At 36.5% G+C, this 15,272-nt stretch overlaps 1 protein-coding gene across 1 annotated transcript; it reads right to left on the bottom strand.

Moving 5' to 3' along the window:
* Window positions 1–13,862: 13,862 nt before the first annotated feature.
* LOC103729634 (olfactory receptor 4C15-like) lies at window positions 13,863–14,801 on the bottom strand. The gene has a single exon (XM_008827707.2). It carries the CDS (start codon window positions 14,796–14,798, stop codon window positions 13,863–13,865), a length of 936 nt encoding a protein of 311 aa, XP_008825929.1. The 5' UTR covers window positions 14,799–14,801.
* Window positions 14,802–15,272: the final 471 nt, after the last annotated feature.

Below are 15,272 nucleotides of genomic sequence, written 5' to 3' on the forward strand. Positions count from 1 at the left end.
GTTGCCTCATTCAGTATAATGTTTTGCAGTTCCATCCATTTACCTACAAATTTCACAATTTCATTTTTTTTAGCAGAGTAAATTACATTGTATGTAACTACCATATTTTCATCATGCATTCACTGGTTGATGAACATTTACACTGTTCCCAAGTGTCTCTATGGTAGGAAATAGAGCTCTTTGGTGGTGTTATCATTTCAGACTATCACTGAAATTGTGTTGGAATATTTACCGTAAGATTCACAATGATGGTGACAGCACACACAACTCTCATGTAAACTCAAGCCAGACAAAATCCCAGGAGAGATTTTGGGTAAGTAATCCACTTTTGCTGGGAAGGGGAGAGTCAATCTCATTTAAAGGTGAGAGTCTTGATAGGTTGAACAGGCTCCACTGAATGAACCCACACAAAGGGCAATTGGAGACACAAAGCTTACGATACAAATATATATGTGCACTCTAATAATAGGCAAGGGGATTTAAATATGATCAAAATATACTGTATGTAATTTTCAAAAAATTTAATAAAAATGGAAAAATAATTTTTAAAATGTACTTGACTCAACAAATTTCCCATCACCCACATGACAGCTTCAAAACCAGTTCCAGGGGAATCCGAAGCCCTCTTCTGACCTCTGCAGCATTGCACAACATGGGTGCACTCACACACATGCAGGCAATACACTCATACATGAAAAATAAAAATAATAAATTAATTATTTAATTCTAACTTCAGAAGGTCTTGTATGTAAAATATGTTCATTTTGGTAATATTTATAATGATTGAACTTGACACCATTTTAGCTTCAGCAGTGAACGATAGTAGCATACATTTACAACGACATTCTTTCCAGAGTGTCACTGGTTCATTAATATATTTGACTGGAAAGTGGCCTGGGGAGAAAGCATCTAATTTACCTAATATGAACCACAGATGTGAGAGCCAACTTCTGCACTGGGAACGCTGTCCTCTACTTAACAATGGAAACATGGCTTATTACAGTGTTCCTCAACCTTTCTGTTAGTATTATCACCATTCACCAATTGAGAATTGTTTAATGTTTTATTTCCCCTAACACAATGCTATTATACATGTTCAGACAGTATATGCATTTATACCTTAAATACAAAACCAAGAAGATATTTTCATCTCTTGGATGCCATTTTTGTGTGCTTAGGAGCGACATAAGGTCATGAATATATCTATTAGGTTATTTATTGTCTTCTGTTTTTTAAAAAGACTGAGGAGAAAATAACTGCTTGGATGCTTTTGAAACATTTTCTTTTCTCTATAATTGAATTGTACATGGCACTTGATTTCGTACATATAGTTTCATATGCTTATATGACATACATATCCACAGTGCATCACTCTTGTTTGCTGTCACTTTCTTCTTTCTCATTAGTTAGTCATTCCTCTAGCTTGATCCTACTTCCATGTTAAAAATATTATATTTTTATGCATATATATAATATTTGAGATTCACAAACAAATGAAATAATGTTTTTCATTCTGAATCTGACTTAAATTACTTGATATTATAAAATTCCATTCATCACTTTTTGTAAACAGCATATTTTCATTCTTTTTTTTGAGCTTTTAAAATTTCATACATCTCTCACTCAAATTTAGATCTCCTCCCCCATTCCTGTATATCAGTACTCTCCCACTGAACCCTATGTACTCTGCCACACATGCTGAGTCCTCTTCAGTGTTAATGCGTCCACTGGAGTCTAGTCAGCCAATCCAGGGGTAATGTGTAAATCACACTCTGCCTCACCCAGCAGCAATCAGTTTTAAATAGTTCTCAATCTAGTGCTGGCCTGCCACCCATTTCTCACTTACCTTTTGGCCCATTGTTTAACTGAGCTGATATGGGTCCTGCACTCAATGCCACCACTACTGCAGACAAACATGACCAAACCTCCAGTGACCTGGAAGCCTCCACCTCCCTATGTTCATGAACCAGCCCTGGCTCTTACAGTCTTTCTGCCTCCTCTTGGGCAGTGGTCCCTGAGCCGTGTTGAAGATTCATGTAGGAATCCTATCCTACACTGTACAGGCTCTTATTTCCCCAAACATGGCCACTTGTGGCCTTCTGTGCACATCACACTCCGCTATAGAAGGAAGACCCACTGATGAGAATTGAGGGGTGCCTTAGCCCTCTCTATGCCCCATTTTCTATCATGGGCCATGAGCCTTAGTTGTAGAGATTCAACTGCAGATGTGTCACCTAGTACTGGGCTTCTCCCAGGTGTATGTTCTCTGTTCCTGACCAGATGTGCAATTGTGCAGTAGCCTCCATCTGTTGCAAAAAGAAGCTTCTTTGATGAGTTCTGTATGAAATACTTGTCACTCTAAGGGAGCTCTTTTCTGTCTTCCACTATATTCCCTGACAAGCAGCTCTCAGGTGTACAGATGGATTAATGTTTAGACACTCTATGTGCATTTCTCGTAAGGTTTCTAGGGCATCACTTTTCCTTCCAGGTTTCCTACCCCCCACCCAATTCATCATCTTTTTTCTCCCATTTGGCTTCCTTCCTTCCTCCCTCCCTAGTCAGAGTGCCCCCATTATCCCCATCCTCCCCCTAATACCTCACAATTCTCCCCATCCTTCCTCTCCTGACTTCTCTCCCTCCCCCACACCATGGTCCCTTGCATGTCCCTCCCTCCTCTCCTCCCTGCCGATTACTCCCACTTTTTCCACCTCCGTCAGGTAACATCTGTTCCCTACTCTCCCCCCTTTCAGGTTGTTTCTTTTCCTTTTCCTCCATGTGTCCTTTCCCTTTATCTGGCTCCTGATGTTACATCAGAATTTATATACTCACATATAAGGGATTGGTGCTACAATCCACAAATGAGGGAGAACATTGCTTTTCTGCATTTGTTACTTCACTTAGTATAACACTCTCTAGCTCCGTCCATTTACCAGAAAGTTTCATAATTTCATCTTTTCTTACTGCGGAGTAGAACTCCACTGAGTAGGTGCCACATTTTCTTTAACCATTAGTCAGTTGAGAGACATTTAGGTTGTTTCCATTTCTAGCTATTGTGAAGAGAACAGCAACAAACACGGATGTATATGTATCTCTACAGTATGATGAGTCCTTTGTGTATATGTAAAGGACTGACATCACTGAATCATATGGTAGGTTCATTTTTAGTTTTTTGAGGGTTCTCCACACTGCTTCTGTAGTAATTGCATGAGTTTGCATTCCCACCAGCAGTGAATGAGAGTTCCTCTTTCTCCACATCCTCTCCAGCATTTGGTGTCTTTTGTTCTTTTGATCTTTGCTAATCTGACTGGGGTAAGATGGAATCTTAAAGTATTTTTTTTAATTTGTATTTATCTAATTACTAAGGATATTGGGCACTTTTTAAGGTGCTTCTTTAGCCATTTTTACTTCTTCATTTGAGAACTCTCTGTTTAGGTCTATCTTTTTATTGAGTCGTTTCTTTCTTTTTCTGAGTTCTTTGCATATTATGGATATTAATCCTCTATCAGATGTGTAGCTTGTGATGATTTTCTTCTACACAGTGGGTTTCCTCTTCCATTCCTTGATTTTTTCTTTTGCCATAAAGAAATTTTGTAATGTAATGAGGTCCCACTTACTGACTGTTGACCTTAGTACCAGAGCAGCTGGTATCTGATATAGAAAGTCCTTTCCAGGGGCTGGAGAGATGGCTCAGTGGTTAAGAACACTGGCTGTTCTTGCAGAAGGCCCAGGTTCAAGTCTCAGCACCCACATGACAGCTAACACCTGTCTGTAACTCCAGTTCCAGTGGATCTGAGAGGCTCTTCTGTCCTCCACAGGCATTGCACAACACGGGTGCACTTACCTACATGTAGGCAGTACACACATACACATAAAATAAAAATAAAAATAAAATATATATAAAAAAAGAAAGTCCTTTCCTGTGCCTACATCTTGGAGGGTGCTACTCAAGTTTTCTTACAGCAATTTCCAAGTTTCAGGTTTAATATTAAGGTCTTTGGTCCATTTGGAGTTACCTTTTGTGCAGGGTGAAAGATAAGGGTCAAGTTTCATTCTTCTGCAGGTGGAGATCCAGTTCTGCCAGCACCATTTGTTGAAGATGCTGTCTTTTCTCCATTGTGTGTTCTTAGCACCTTTGTTGAATATCAGGTGCCTGAGATTATGTTAATTCGTATTTGGGTTTCTATTGTGTTCCATTTACCTGTGTTTCTATTTTTGTTCCGGCACCACGCTGTTTATATGAGTATAGCCCTGTAATATAATCTGAGATATGGTCTGTTGATGCCCCCAGCGTTGTTTGTATTGTCCAAGATTGTTTTGACTATCCTGGGTCTTTTGTATGAATTTTAACATTTTTTTCAAGCTTTGTGAAGAATGTTGTGGTTATTTTGATTGGGATGGCATTGAATCTGTAAATTGCTTTTGGTAAGATGGCCTTTTTAAAAATATATTTTATTTATAGTTTTTATTATTTAATGTGTATGAGTGTATTGCCTTCATGTATGTGAGTGCACCCATGTCATGCAGTACTGCGGAGTTCAGAAGAAGGCTTCGGATTCCCCAGGAACTGGAGTTAAGGATGTTCATTTTTACAATATTGATTCTACCAATCCATGATCATGGTATGACTTTCCATTACTTAGTGTCTTCCCCCATCTATTTCTTTAGAGTTTTACGATTTTCATTGTAGAGATCAATCTTTAATGTATTTTTCTAGGTTTATTCCTAAATACTTTATTTTACTTTTTGAGACTATTGAGAATGGGAAGTTTTCCTCGATTGCTTTTACTGATTGCTTGTTATTGGTATATAGATTTTTGGAGGTTTATTTTGTATCCTGCCACTGAAAGTGTGAATCAATTCTGACAGTTTTCTAGTGGAATTTTAGGGATCTCTTATGTGTAATATCATCTGCAAATGGGGATAATTTCACCTCTTCTTTTCCATTTAGTACTCCTTTAATTTCCCTCTCTTGACTTATTGCTCTTGCAAAAGTTTCAAGCACTATATGGAAAAGCTATGCACTCTCAAACCCACTCCCAGTGACACACTTCCTCCAGCAAGGTCATGTCACCAAAAGACCCCATGACTTCCCTCAAATGGCACTACCAACTGACCAAGTGTTCAAATGACCAAGTGTTCAAATACTTGAGCCCACAGAGAACACTTGTCCCTCAAACCACTACATTCACATAAGACAAGACAGAATCAAGTAGGAAACAGATTTAAATATTCCCGTGGTTTGGAAGGTCCCCAGTTTCCTTACTTTTCTTACAGTTTTGAGGGTCTATGACTGAAAAGGAACATCAACTGAAATTTTTTCCTGTTGATCTAGCCATTTTTTCAACAGGGGTAGTGCTGTAGATGCAGAAATAGATGGATAAAAAGAAGTTTTAGTCCTAATGTCTCCCGTGTTTCTTAGATTCCTTCCCTTGTTACTTTCTTTGTACAGTCTCCTATCCTAGTAGGGAATCATAAAGGACTGTACGTAAAGCACTCTAACCTGTTTCTCTTGAGCCCAACAAAAAAGATCCAGCTATAAGATAGTAATAGAGTTAAGATTGTTTTGTGGGGTCATTTTTCCCTCACACAGCTTGCACTGAGGGTAGACAGTATTATAGTAAAATATTATCCTTTTTGTTTTTAGGTTCTCCGGATTAAATTTAACCCAAATCTTAAGGCTATGTTGCAGAAGAGTCCAAGAAAATTGAAAGCAAGCTCCTTAAGGAGAGGCAGAGAAATACTAGAGCCTCTAGAATAGAAAAGGGTGTCCCGTTCTGCATACTCTAGGCAGATGATTTTGGCACTAGGTTTGTTGTATATAGCTTTAATTATGGTGAGGTATGTTCCCTCTGGACAAATTCCTTCTGGGACTTTTAACATGAATGGATGTTGAATTTTGTCAAATGCCTTTTCTGCATCTGTTGAGCTGACCATGTGGTTTTTCTCTTTAAGTACATTTATATGTTTTATTATATTTATTGATTTACATATGTTGAACTCTCTTGGTATCTTTGGAATAAATCTGACTTGACTGTCATGGATAATTTTTTTTTTGATTTGTGTCTGTATGTGGTTTGCAAGTACTTTGCTGTGTATCTTCGCATCTATGGTCATTAAGGACATGGGTTTTCTACTTTCTATTTTTGTTGTATCTTTATCTGGTTTTGGTATTAGAGTGATATTGGCTTCATAGAGGGAGTTTGAGAGTTTTCCCTCTGTTTCTATTTTTTGAATAATTTAAGCAGTATTAGTTGTAGATTTTCTTTGAATATCTGGTAAAATTACACTTTGAATCAATCTGGGCCTGGGCTTTTTTTAAGTTGGGTGGCTTTATATTACTATTTCAATTTCCTTATTTGTTATGGGTCTGTTTAGGCTGTTGATCTCCTCTTGGTTTTACTTTGGTCATGGCCATGCTTTTAAAAATTCATCCATTTCTTTTAGTTTTTCAAATTTAATGGAGGATAGATTTATATAGTATTCCATTACAATGTTTTGGATTTTTTTTTTGATGTCTATGTGATATTTTTTCCTTCATCTCTGATTTTGTTGATTTGGATTTGATCTTTCTTTTGGTTAATTGGGCAAAGCCTCTGTCTCTCTTATTTAACCTTTCAAAGAACCAGCTCTTAGATTAACTAGTTTTTGTATTTATTTTTTCTTCTATTAATATCTGCTCTGAGTTTTGTTATTTCTTCTCATCTACTAGGTTTGGGTTGGTTTGTTCTTGCTTTTCCAGAGTCTTGAGTTGTACTGTCAAGTCAATTACATGTGCTCTTTCTGATTTTTTAATGAGGGCACTTAGAGATATAAACTTCTCTCTTAGGATTGCTTTTAGGGTGTCCCAGAGGTCCTGTTATGTTGTGTTATCATTTTCATTTTATTCCATGAATACTGTTATTTCTTTCTTAATTTCTTCTTCGACCCATTTGTAATTCAGGAGTGCCTTGTTTAATCTTCATGAGTTCATGTATTTACTAGATTTTCTTTTGCTGTTGATCATAAGCTTTATTGCACTGTGGTGGTCTGATTGAAGGCACGGAATTATTTCAATTATTTTGCATTTGTTGAGATTTGTTTTGTTCTCCAGAATGTGGTCAATTTTAAAATAACTTGCATGAGCTGCTGAGTAGAAAGTGTATTCTTTTGTGGTTGTATGGAATATTATATATATTATCTGTTAGGTTCATTTCATGTAGTATGTCATTTAATTCAGATGCCACTCTGTTTATTCTTTTTCCAGTTGACCTGTCTATTGAAGAAAGTGGGGTATTAAATTATTCCACTATTACTGAGTTGGTGTCAATCTCTGTTTTATAGTCCTGGACTACTGATTTTATGATATTTGGTGTTCCAGAGTTTGGTGCACAAATGTTCATGATTGTAATATCTTCTTGGTAATTGTTCCTTTGATTGGAGTAAAGTAACTCTTATCTATTTTGAAGAGTTTTAATTTGAAGACTATTTTGTCAGATATTAAAATTGCAACATCTGCTCCCTTCTTAGAGCCATTATCCTGGAATGTTTTTTCCATCCTTTCACCCTAAGATACTGTTTATCCTTGAAGGTGATATGAATTTTTTGAACACAACAAAAAAGATGGGTTTTCTTTCTTGATCCATTGCACCAGCCTGTGTCTTTTGACAGGTGGGTTGAAGCCATTGATATTTACTGTTATTATTGAAATGTGTGATTATATACTGTCATTTTAATTTCTTTGTGTTTGTGGCCCTATTTTATCTTTCTGTTGTTATACCTTTCTTTATTTTCTTTCTGTAGCCTCTTGTATGTGCTCATTCCTTTCTTCGCTCCTTTGTATTGCTTCAAGTGTTCTCTGTTGTGCTGTTTGGAAGACATGAATTCTTTCAGCCTATTTGTGTCATGGAAAATTTTCTGTTTCCCTTAATATATAGTTTTGCTGGATAAAGTATTAGGGGTTGGCTTCCATGGTTTTTTAGAACTGGGAATACTTTGTTCCAGGTTCCTCTGGATTTCATAGTTTGCATTGAATCACCTGCTGTAATTCTGATGGGTTTTCCTTTATATGTAACTTGTTGTTTTTCTCTAGCAGCTTCTGGTACCCTCACTTTGTTCTGTACATTGAATGTTTTTACTATGCTATGCCATGGGGATTTTCTGTTCTGATTATGTCCTAATGGTGTTCTCTGTTCTTCTTGACTCTCTATAGGTATATCTTTCCTTAATTTAGGGAAATTTTCTTCTATAATCCTGCAGAAGATCTGTTTGATGCCATGGGTTTGAGATTTTTCTTTTTCCTATATGGCTATATTATGTAGATTTGGTCGTTTCATGGTGTCCCACATTTCCTCAGTATTCAATTTCTGTGTTTTATTTGGATTTTTTTATAATCTTTGCTTAATGAGTCCACATCTTCAACTTTATCCTCCAGTCTTAATATTCTGTTTTCCATTTTATTCATTCTGATTGTGAGAGTTTCTCTTGTTGTTTCTAATTGATTCTTTGAAGTTTTCAGTCCCATGTTCACTATGTGTTCGTAGCCCAGAAACCCCTCGTTCCTTTGAAAAGCATGAGCAACAATTGAGCATAGAACACCCTGGGAAGGAGAGTGGAGCTTAGCATCTGGCAGAGCAAGCAGCAACAAGATTGGAATAGGAAAAAGGAAGTGTGAGGCCCCGCAGGGGTGAATGGTGGAGGTGTAATGCAGATGTGGAAGAGAGAAGGGGCATCCACAGACCATGGAGTGAGACTATACACCCACAGGGCACCTGCAAAAGCTAAAAGAGACTGTAGGTGGGGCTGGAATGCGCCCTCTTTGTAAGTCCTCCCTTCCTAGCACATAAACCATGAGAAAAACCAAGATAAAAATGTGTTATGTTGGGTCGTCCACCCATGTCAGGAGCAGAAGACCCTGATAGAATGAGAGCAGGTCAAACAGAGAGCAAGAAAGAAGAAATTTACTTGAACAGTGTTTAACAGGAACTTCTACTCTGCTTTTGTTTAATTTTGGTTTTGTTAATATTGTTTTTGTAGCTTACTTTTTGTTTAGGTATGAAAACAAATTGATGGGTATTTCAAGTTCTTGCTGGGTAGTAGACTGGTAAGATTCCTGAGTGAGCAGGTCTGTCTGACTGGCAGGGTCACTGGGAAGTTGGCAGTGAGGGAGCCACCTGGGTGAGGACTTAGGGATCTATGGCAGGGTGTTTAGTTAATCTGGTTTGGGAAGCTAGACCTGGGACTTGAGGTGAAGGAACTGGAGACCAGTTGTGAGAGAGGCCAGCAGGAGACAAGGTGGGGGTGGATAAAAGAAATGGGATAGTTAGACATCATGAGTGAAGGAGTTGGAACCAACCTGTGAAAGAGGCCAGCAGGGGACAGAGTTGGGTGGATGAATGAAATGGGATATAGAGTCAGAAAGCTGGATCTGACTTACCAAAGTCCTGGCTGAGGAGGCCTCTCTGCCTGATCCAGAGGCTAGGAAGTTGGCCATGAGGGGGCCACCTCAGTGAGGATTTAGGAATCTATGGTAGGGTGCTTAGTTAGTCTGGTTTGGGAAGCTAGTCCTGGGATTTGAGGTGAAGGAATTGGAACCCACCTGTGAGAGAGAGCTATTTTCATTCTTTATAGCTGAATAAATTGTCATCCTGAGTATATATTGCATTTTATTGATCCATTTTCTGGCAAAGAACTCCTTTGTTGGTTCCATAACTTATCTATTGTGAATTTTGATGTAGAAAGCATAAGTGTGTAAGCATTTCTGTGCTATGTTGATTTAAGGGTCCTTCAAGTAATACCCAAGAGTGGTAGAGATGAATGTTAGGAAATATCCATTTTTCGTTTTCTAGAAATCTCTATAATGACTTCCATTATGGCTTGACTGTTACATTCTCAAGAACACTGTGTAAGTGCATGTTTACAAACTATACAGTTAGGAGTTCAACTGATAACTTTGATTTGCATTCTGCTTTGTTTATTATATTCTAAGTAAATGTAAAAGTATTTTTTTAAGTTCTAGAAAAAAAAATCCCCATAGGAGAGAGGCCAGTTTCTGAAACGGTTACTCCATGTTCTTACTTGATCATTGAATCATAGGTTAGAGCAGTGTTCCTCAACCTTGTTCTTTTTATTATTGCTCACACAACAGGAGATTTTAGGATCTTTTTATCCCTTAATCCTCCTGCCTCTGAAGTATCACAGAATTCTACTATATGGATTCATGTATTATATGTATCTGTGTATTATCAATTAAAATGTCAGTTTTACAAATTTAGGACTGTCACCATGTCTATAACGAATATGTGCATTAGATCACTTAGATTATTTTTTTCATTTTGTATTTAGAAAAAATGAAATGAAAGTGAATGCTTGGGGCTGGAGAGATTGCTCAGGAGTTAAGAGCCCTGGCTGTGCTTTCAGAGGACCTGGGTTCGATTCCCAGCAACTATGTGGTGGTTAACAACTGTCCTAACTCCAGTTCCAGGGGATTCAATTCCCTCTTCTTATCTCTGTGGCATTGGTTGACATGCGTGCACTTACCTATATGCATGCAATACACTCATACAGATAAAGCAGAAATAATAAATGAAATAATAAAAAAAGAAAGTGAATGTTTATAGATTCTATTTTTTTTGTATCTATTCAGTGTACATAGTACTGAGTTTCACAAATGAATTTTTATACCAGATTATAATGTACATTGACCAAAGTCCATCTTCCATACTCTTATTCTCCTTAGTTTTAGAAAATTTGGTGACTATTTTTTCCAAATTCAAGTCAGAATATAGACAAAATCAAAGGCCCATGGTCAAACATTTGAGAAACCACGACCATGAGGGTAGCTATTTGACTTTCCATGAATTATCCACTATTCTCCAATTCCCCACTATTTAAAATCCATCCATTCGTCAATGTTTATATTAAGTTTCCAGAGAGGGTTGTTCAATTTCTGAGTTATATATTTTCTTCTTTAGAATTCTCGTTTTAAAACTGAGTCTACAGCAAACTTTAAACAAAACATAATTTTAAGATATATGCTTATCTGTTGTAGGTCTCATTGTCCATCGTTATTTTAACAATATTTATTACAAAGTCTTTTGTTATTCAAATGCAAGCACAAATCCATACTCACCTTTAGAGTCAGTGTACTAATTTCTGTGAAAAGATTTTGCCATCATGGAGGCACAGGAAAATTCATTAATTCATCTGGAAAGTATTATCTATATAATCAAGTCTCCTCTAGGTTATACAATGCCAGTCTAATTTTTTTGAGAAAAGTATATTTCTTTATATGCAAAAATGAAGGTCCAAAATATGGTTTGTTGAAGTAGCTCTCAACAGGAGTTAAATGACTTCACTTTTGTTTTGTTTAAAACAGTTTAGGAACAACAGTCAGTTTCCCTCCTACTAACAACATAGAAAGCATAATGACAGGACAGCCTACAATACAGAACAAAAAACTTTCAAGAAAAAATAAATTAATTTAAAAATAAATTATTTTGCCAGTAAGAAAAAATTTAAAGTGAGCGTCTTCACTCAACAATCAATGGCAAAGCATGTACACCAATTTTGAATTGAAAAATTTTCCCATGATAGTTATTGCAGGTGTTATTGCAGCAATCTATTAAACTATTTTAATGTACTTTTTGTTAAAATAAATATTCTAGCAAACAAACATGTATTTTAAAAGTTGCCATTTTCTACCACTGTACGTATCCTAAAATAATCCACTAGATGTTTCTTATAGAACACAATTCCAACAGTTGCTGGCATTTCAATATATTCCTAAGCAAATGTTTAAAAAGAACATTTAGTATAGAAGATCTGAAACAAAGTTTATAATTCTGATTTGTGGCTGTGAAAAGACAATCAATTCTATTAAATACTGTAGGCAGCACTGAAATATACTTCAAAAATATAAACATTGGATCTAACAGTCTTTAATGTTAATTATAACAGTTTGTTGTTTGTTGCTGATGGAAAGCACTTAATCCAATTTGAAAAAAAAAAAAAAGAAGAGGAGCAACTGTTTTTTTTTTTTCCTGAAATACAGTTGAACACTATGATCTACACATTTGAAAGTAAGCACAATGCATAATCTTCGTGGATAAACCATGTACTTCAGAGTGCCCAAAGCATCATGATGGTCTTCAAACTACACAAATGTCCCTGAAGAAGTGTTTCTGTTTCTTATGTAGTTTTGATTTTAAGAAAATTTTTGAAATCACTTGAGATTTTGACCTGGGAAATCAGGACTTTTATATCTGTGAAAACTGTCTCTGACAGCCCATCAGCTTAATATGTTTATAAAAACTGTCTTTATATAACAGCATTATATAATACACACACATATGTATACAACTTGACTAAATTGTGTGTAAAAAAATTCCTGAATCAGTGTGGTGTTATGATTATTGGTAGACATCTATAATTATGAAAAGAAAGGAAGCACTTTACTTTGTTGCCCAATCTAGACAATGGAAGAATCTTCCATCTCTCTAGGATTGTCTCTCTCCTTTCAGACTCATTAATCATCTTAAGTTCTCTTCAGGGCCTGTCCAAATTGAAATGATAACTCCACCGGTCCTCAGTGCAACTTACTTGACTCTGGTTTACATAATTTTTTCAATATCCTGCATCATGGATCAGGTTTCCAATGTTCATTGGCTTCCAGTGACTCCAACATATTTTCTTGGCAATAATCACAGATACAAAACTGATGACCAGAATATGATATAAAATGTGAACACCTTCCTTCTAGTAATGCTTGATTATTTCAAATTTCGTAGCAAAGCTATATAACTACACACCTGGCTAAGTCTTCTCTGGAACTCCCTAAGCCATCATCACTACATTCTTGAAATGAGAATTTCTTTTAAAATTGTCAACATCTGTGCCTTCCACACACTGCTGCCAGAAGATAGGATTGTTCAATGGGGAAAATAAATTATGTAAAACAATGAATTGTAACTTTAATTAAAGAAGGTCATTTTCCTATACAAGGTTTTCAAGATGCAAACAAAACCAGAGCTGCCCTTTCCTAAGAATAGAGTGAACAATTTAGAACTACACTGCCTAGCCTCAAACCCCACCTCAATAATCAAGTCCTTTAATATTCAGTTAGAAGTAAATAGCAAAGAGTTAGAAAAAAAAAAAGAGTCCAAGTTCCTATGCATGTTAGATAATTCAGTTTGTCTAAAGTATATAGATTAAAGTGTGTACTGTATGCAATTGGAGTGATTGCTTTCATTGTGATTATTGGCTTTGTTTTGCTAATGAGCTCATTTCATTATTTTAAGGCGTGAAGACCTTTGCCTAAATACTGACACTGTTCCAGTACCATAGATTCTGCTAATTTTATCATATTATATGATGTAGGTATGACACTCAAATCTTCTAATTTAGTACAGTGTACAAAAGGAACAAAATTCACACAACATCTTCAACATGGGGTCCAATAAAGAGACAAATATAAATAATAAAAGTCTTTTGTAAGAACTGAGTTGGGTCCAAAGATATGAAAAATTTTCATTTCAAGTCATTTGAGAAAACTTTTGACTTAAATGTCTATAATAATTTGTTCTTCTTTTACATATGTTTTCAAACCATGGATTTGAGAGACAACAGCCAAACAGGCAATTTATATTTTAATGTGATTCTATGTAAATATAAAATTTAATTCTCTTTAATTTGCACAAGAAGATATTGATTTTTACCAACTCATGCTTCATGACCAATGGAAAAGTGAAAAATCATGTCTAATCCCCCTCAAGCTGGTTTTATAGATTCCTTTGTCATATTATAGATACTTAACATTGCATGAAATTTTATCAGACAATTTTGTATTCCTAATTCTTACATTTGTTTTAAGATTAAATTTAACAGTTTTAATATTCACCAGATCCCAGCACCAATCTTTTCCATATTGTCCCCATGGCTTTTTTCATTTCCCTATTCCTAAAAGTGTAAATTATAGGATTAAGCAAAGGGGTTAGAAAAGTATAAAATGTTGCTATGATTTTGTCAAAGGAGAAGGCAGTGGGAGGTCGTGCATATGTAAGTATGCAAGGGACAAAGTATAAAACCACAACAGTAATGTGGGATCCACAGGTGGACAGAGCTTTATGTTGCCCTTCAGAGCTGTGTGCTCTCACAGATAACAAGATGAAAACATAGGAGACAAGCAGCAAGAAGAAGACTATGATGGAGATAGACCCACTGTTGGTCATCACCAAAAGGCCAAAGAGGTGAGTGTCAGTGCAGGCTAGATGCAGTAACGGGAATAAGTCACACATAAAGTGATCAATGATATTGGGTCCACAGAAGGGCAGCTGCAAAGTGAAGACAATCTGGATGGTGGAGTGCAAGAAGCCCCCTGCCCAGGCCAATCCCACCAGAGTGCCACAGAGCCTCCTGTTCATGATGGAGGAGTAGTGCAGGGGCTTGCAAATGGCCACATATCGGTCATAAGCCATGGCAGTCAAAACAATCATCTCTGTTGCACCAAAAAAATGTTCAACAAAAAGTTGCATCATGCACCCTTCAAAGGAGATGGATTTCCTCTCATAGACCAAGTCTACAATTGTCTTTGGTGTGATAGCAGAGGAGAAGCACACATCCACGAAGGACAAAAATGCCAAGAAGAAGTACATGGGGGAGCCCAGCAATTTAGCAGTACAGACGATGGTCACTACAATCAACATATTGCTTCCAATAGTTGCAATGTAGACAAATAAAAATGCAGCAAACATTAGTTTTTGAACATATGGATTCTGTGATAGGCCCAGAAGGACAAATTCAGTTACAAAGCTCTGGTTTCGCATGATTTGTAAAAAAGAGTCTGTGAAACAGTATGAAGGTCATGCAATTTTGAAATAGTGACAAACATTTGATCCGGTCCAGATTGTGGTTTTGTATTCAACATTAGCTTGGTGTATCTAGGTGCAAAATTATATTCAGTATTTATATTTCATTAAGAATGTAAAATTAGAACCATCTTGAAGGCAATGGTTGGAGATCAGTCATGTACTGAGTACTTTAAAGGACACAGAGCCTCTATACAGAGAGATGGAAATATATACATGTTAAAATAGATTGAATATTAGTGATTTTATTTCTAATGCGAGATTTGATGATTTATTGGTGACTTCCTCAACTGAGAAGCATTCTTCAGACCACGCAAGTTGTGGGTAAGTGAGGGCTGTTATTACGTATGTGTGACACTGTCAAGGAGTGCAGGCAGGGGTGAAGAGCAAACGGCTCCCATCTGAAAACAACCGTATCTGCAAATAGGAGGA

The sequence above is a fragment of the Nannospalax galili genome, unplaced genomic scaffold (genome assembly GCF_000622305.1).
Source record: "Nannospalax galili isolate Female #2095 unplaced genomic scaffold, S.galili_v1.0 scaffold593, whole genome shotgun sequence".
Taxonomy (NCBI): domain Eukaryota; kingdom Metazoa; phylum Chordata; class Mammalia; order Rodentia; family Spalacidae; genus Nannospalax; species Nannospalax galili.

Excerpts from the sequence above, each read along its gene's own strand:
- LOC103729634 (XM_008827707.2), bottom strand. The coding sequence starts at position 14,798 with ATGCGAAACCAGAGCTTTGTAACTGAATTTGTCCTTCTGGGCCTATCA.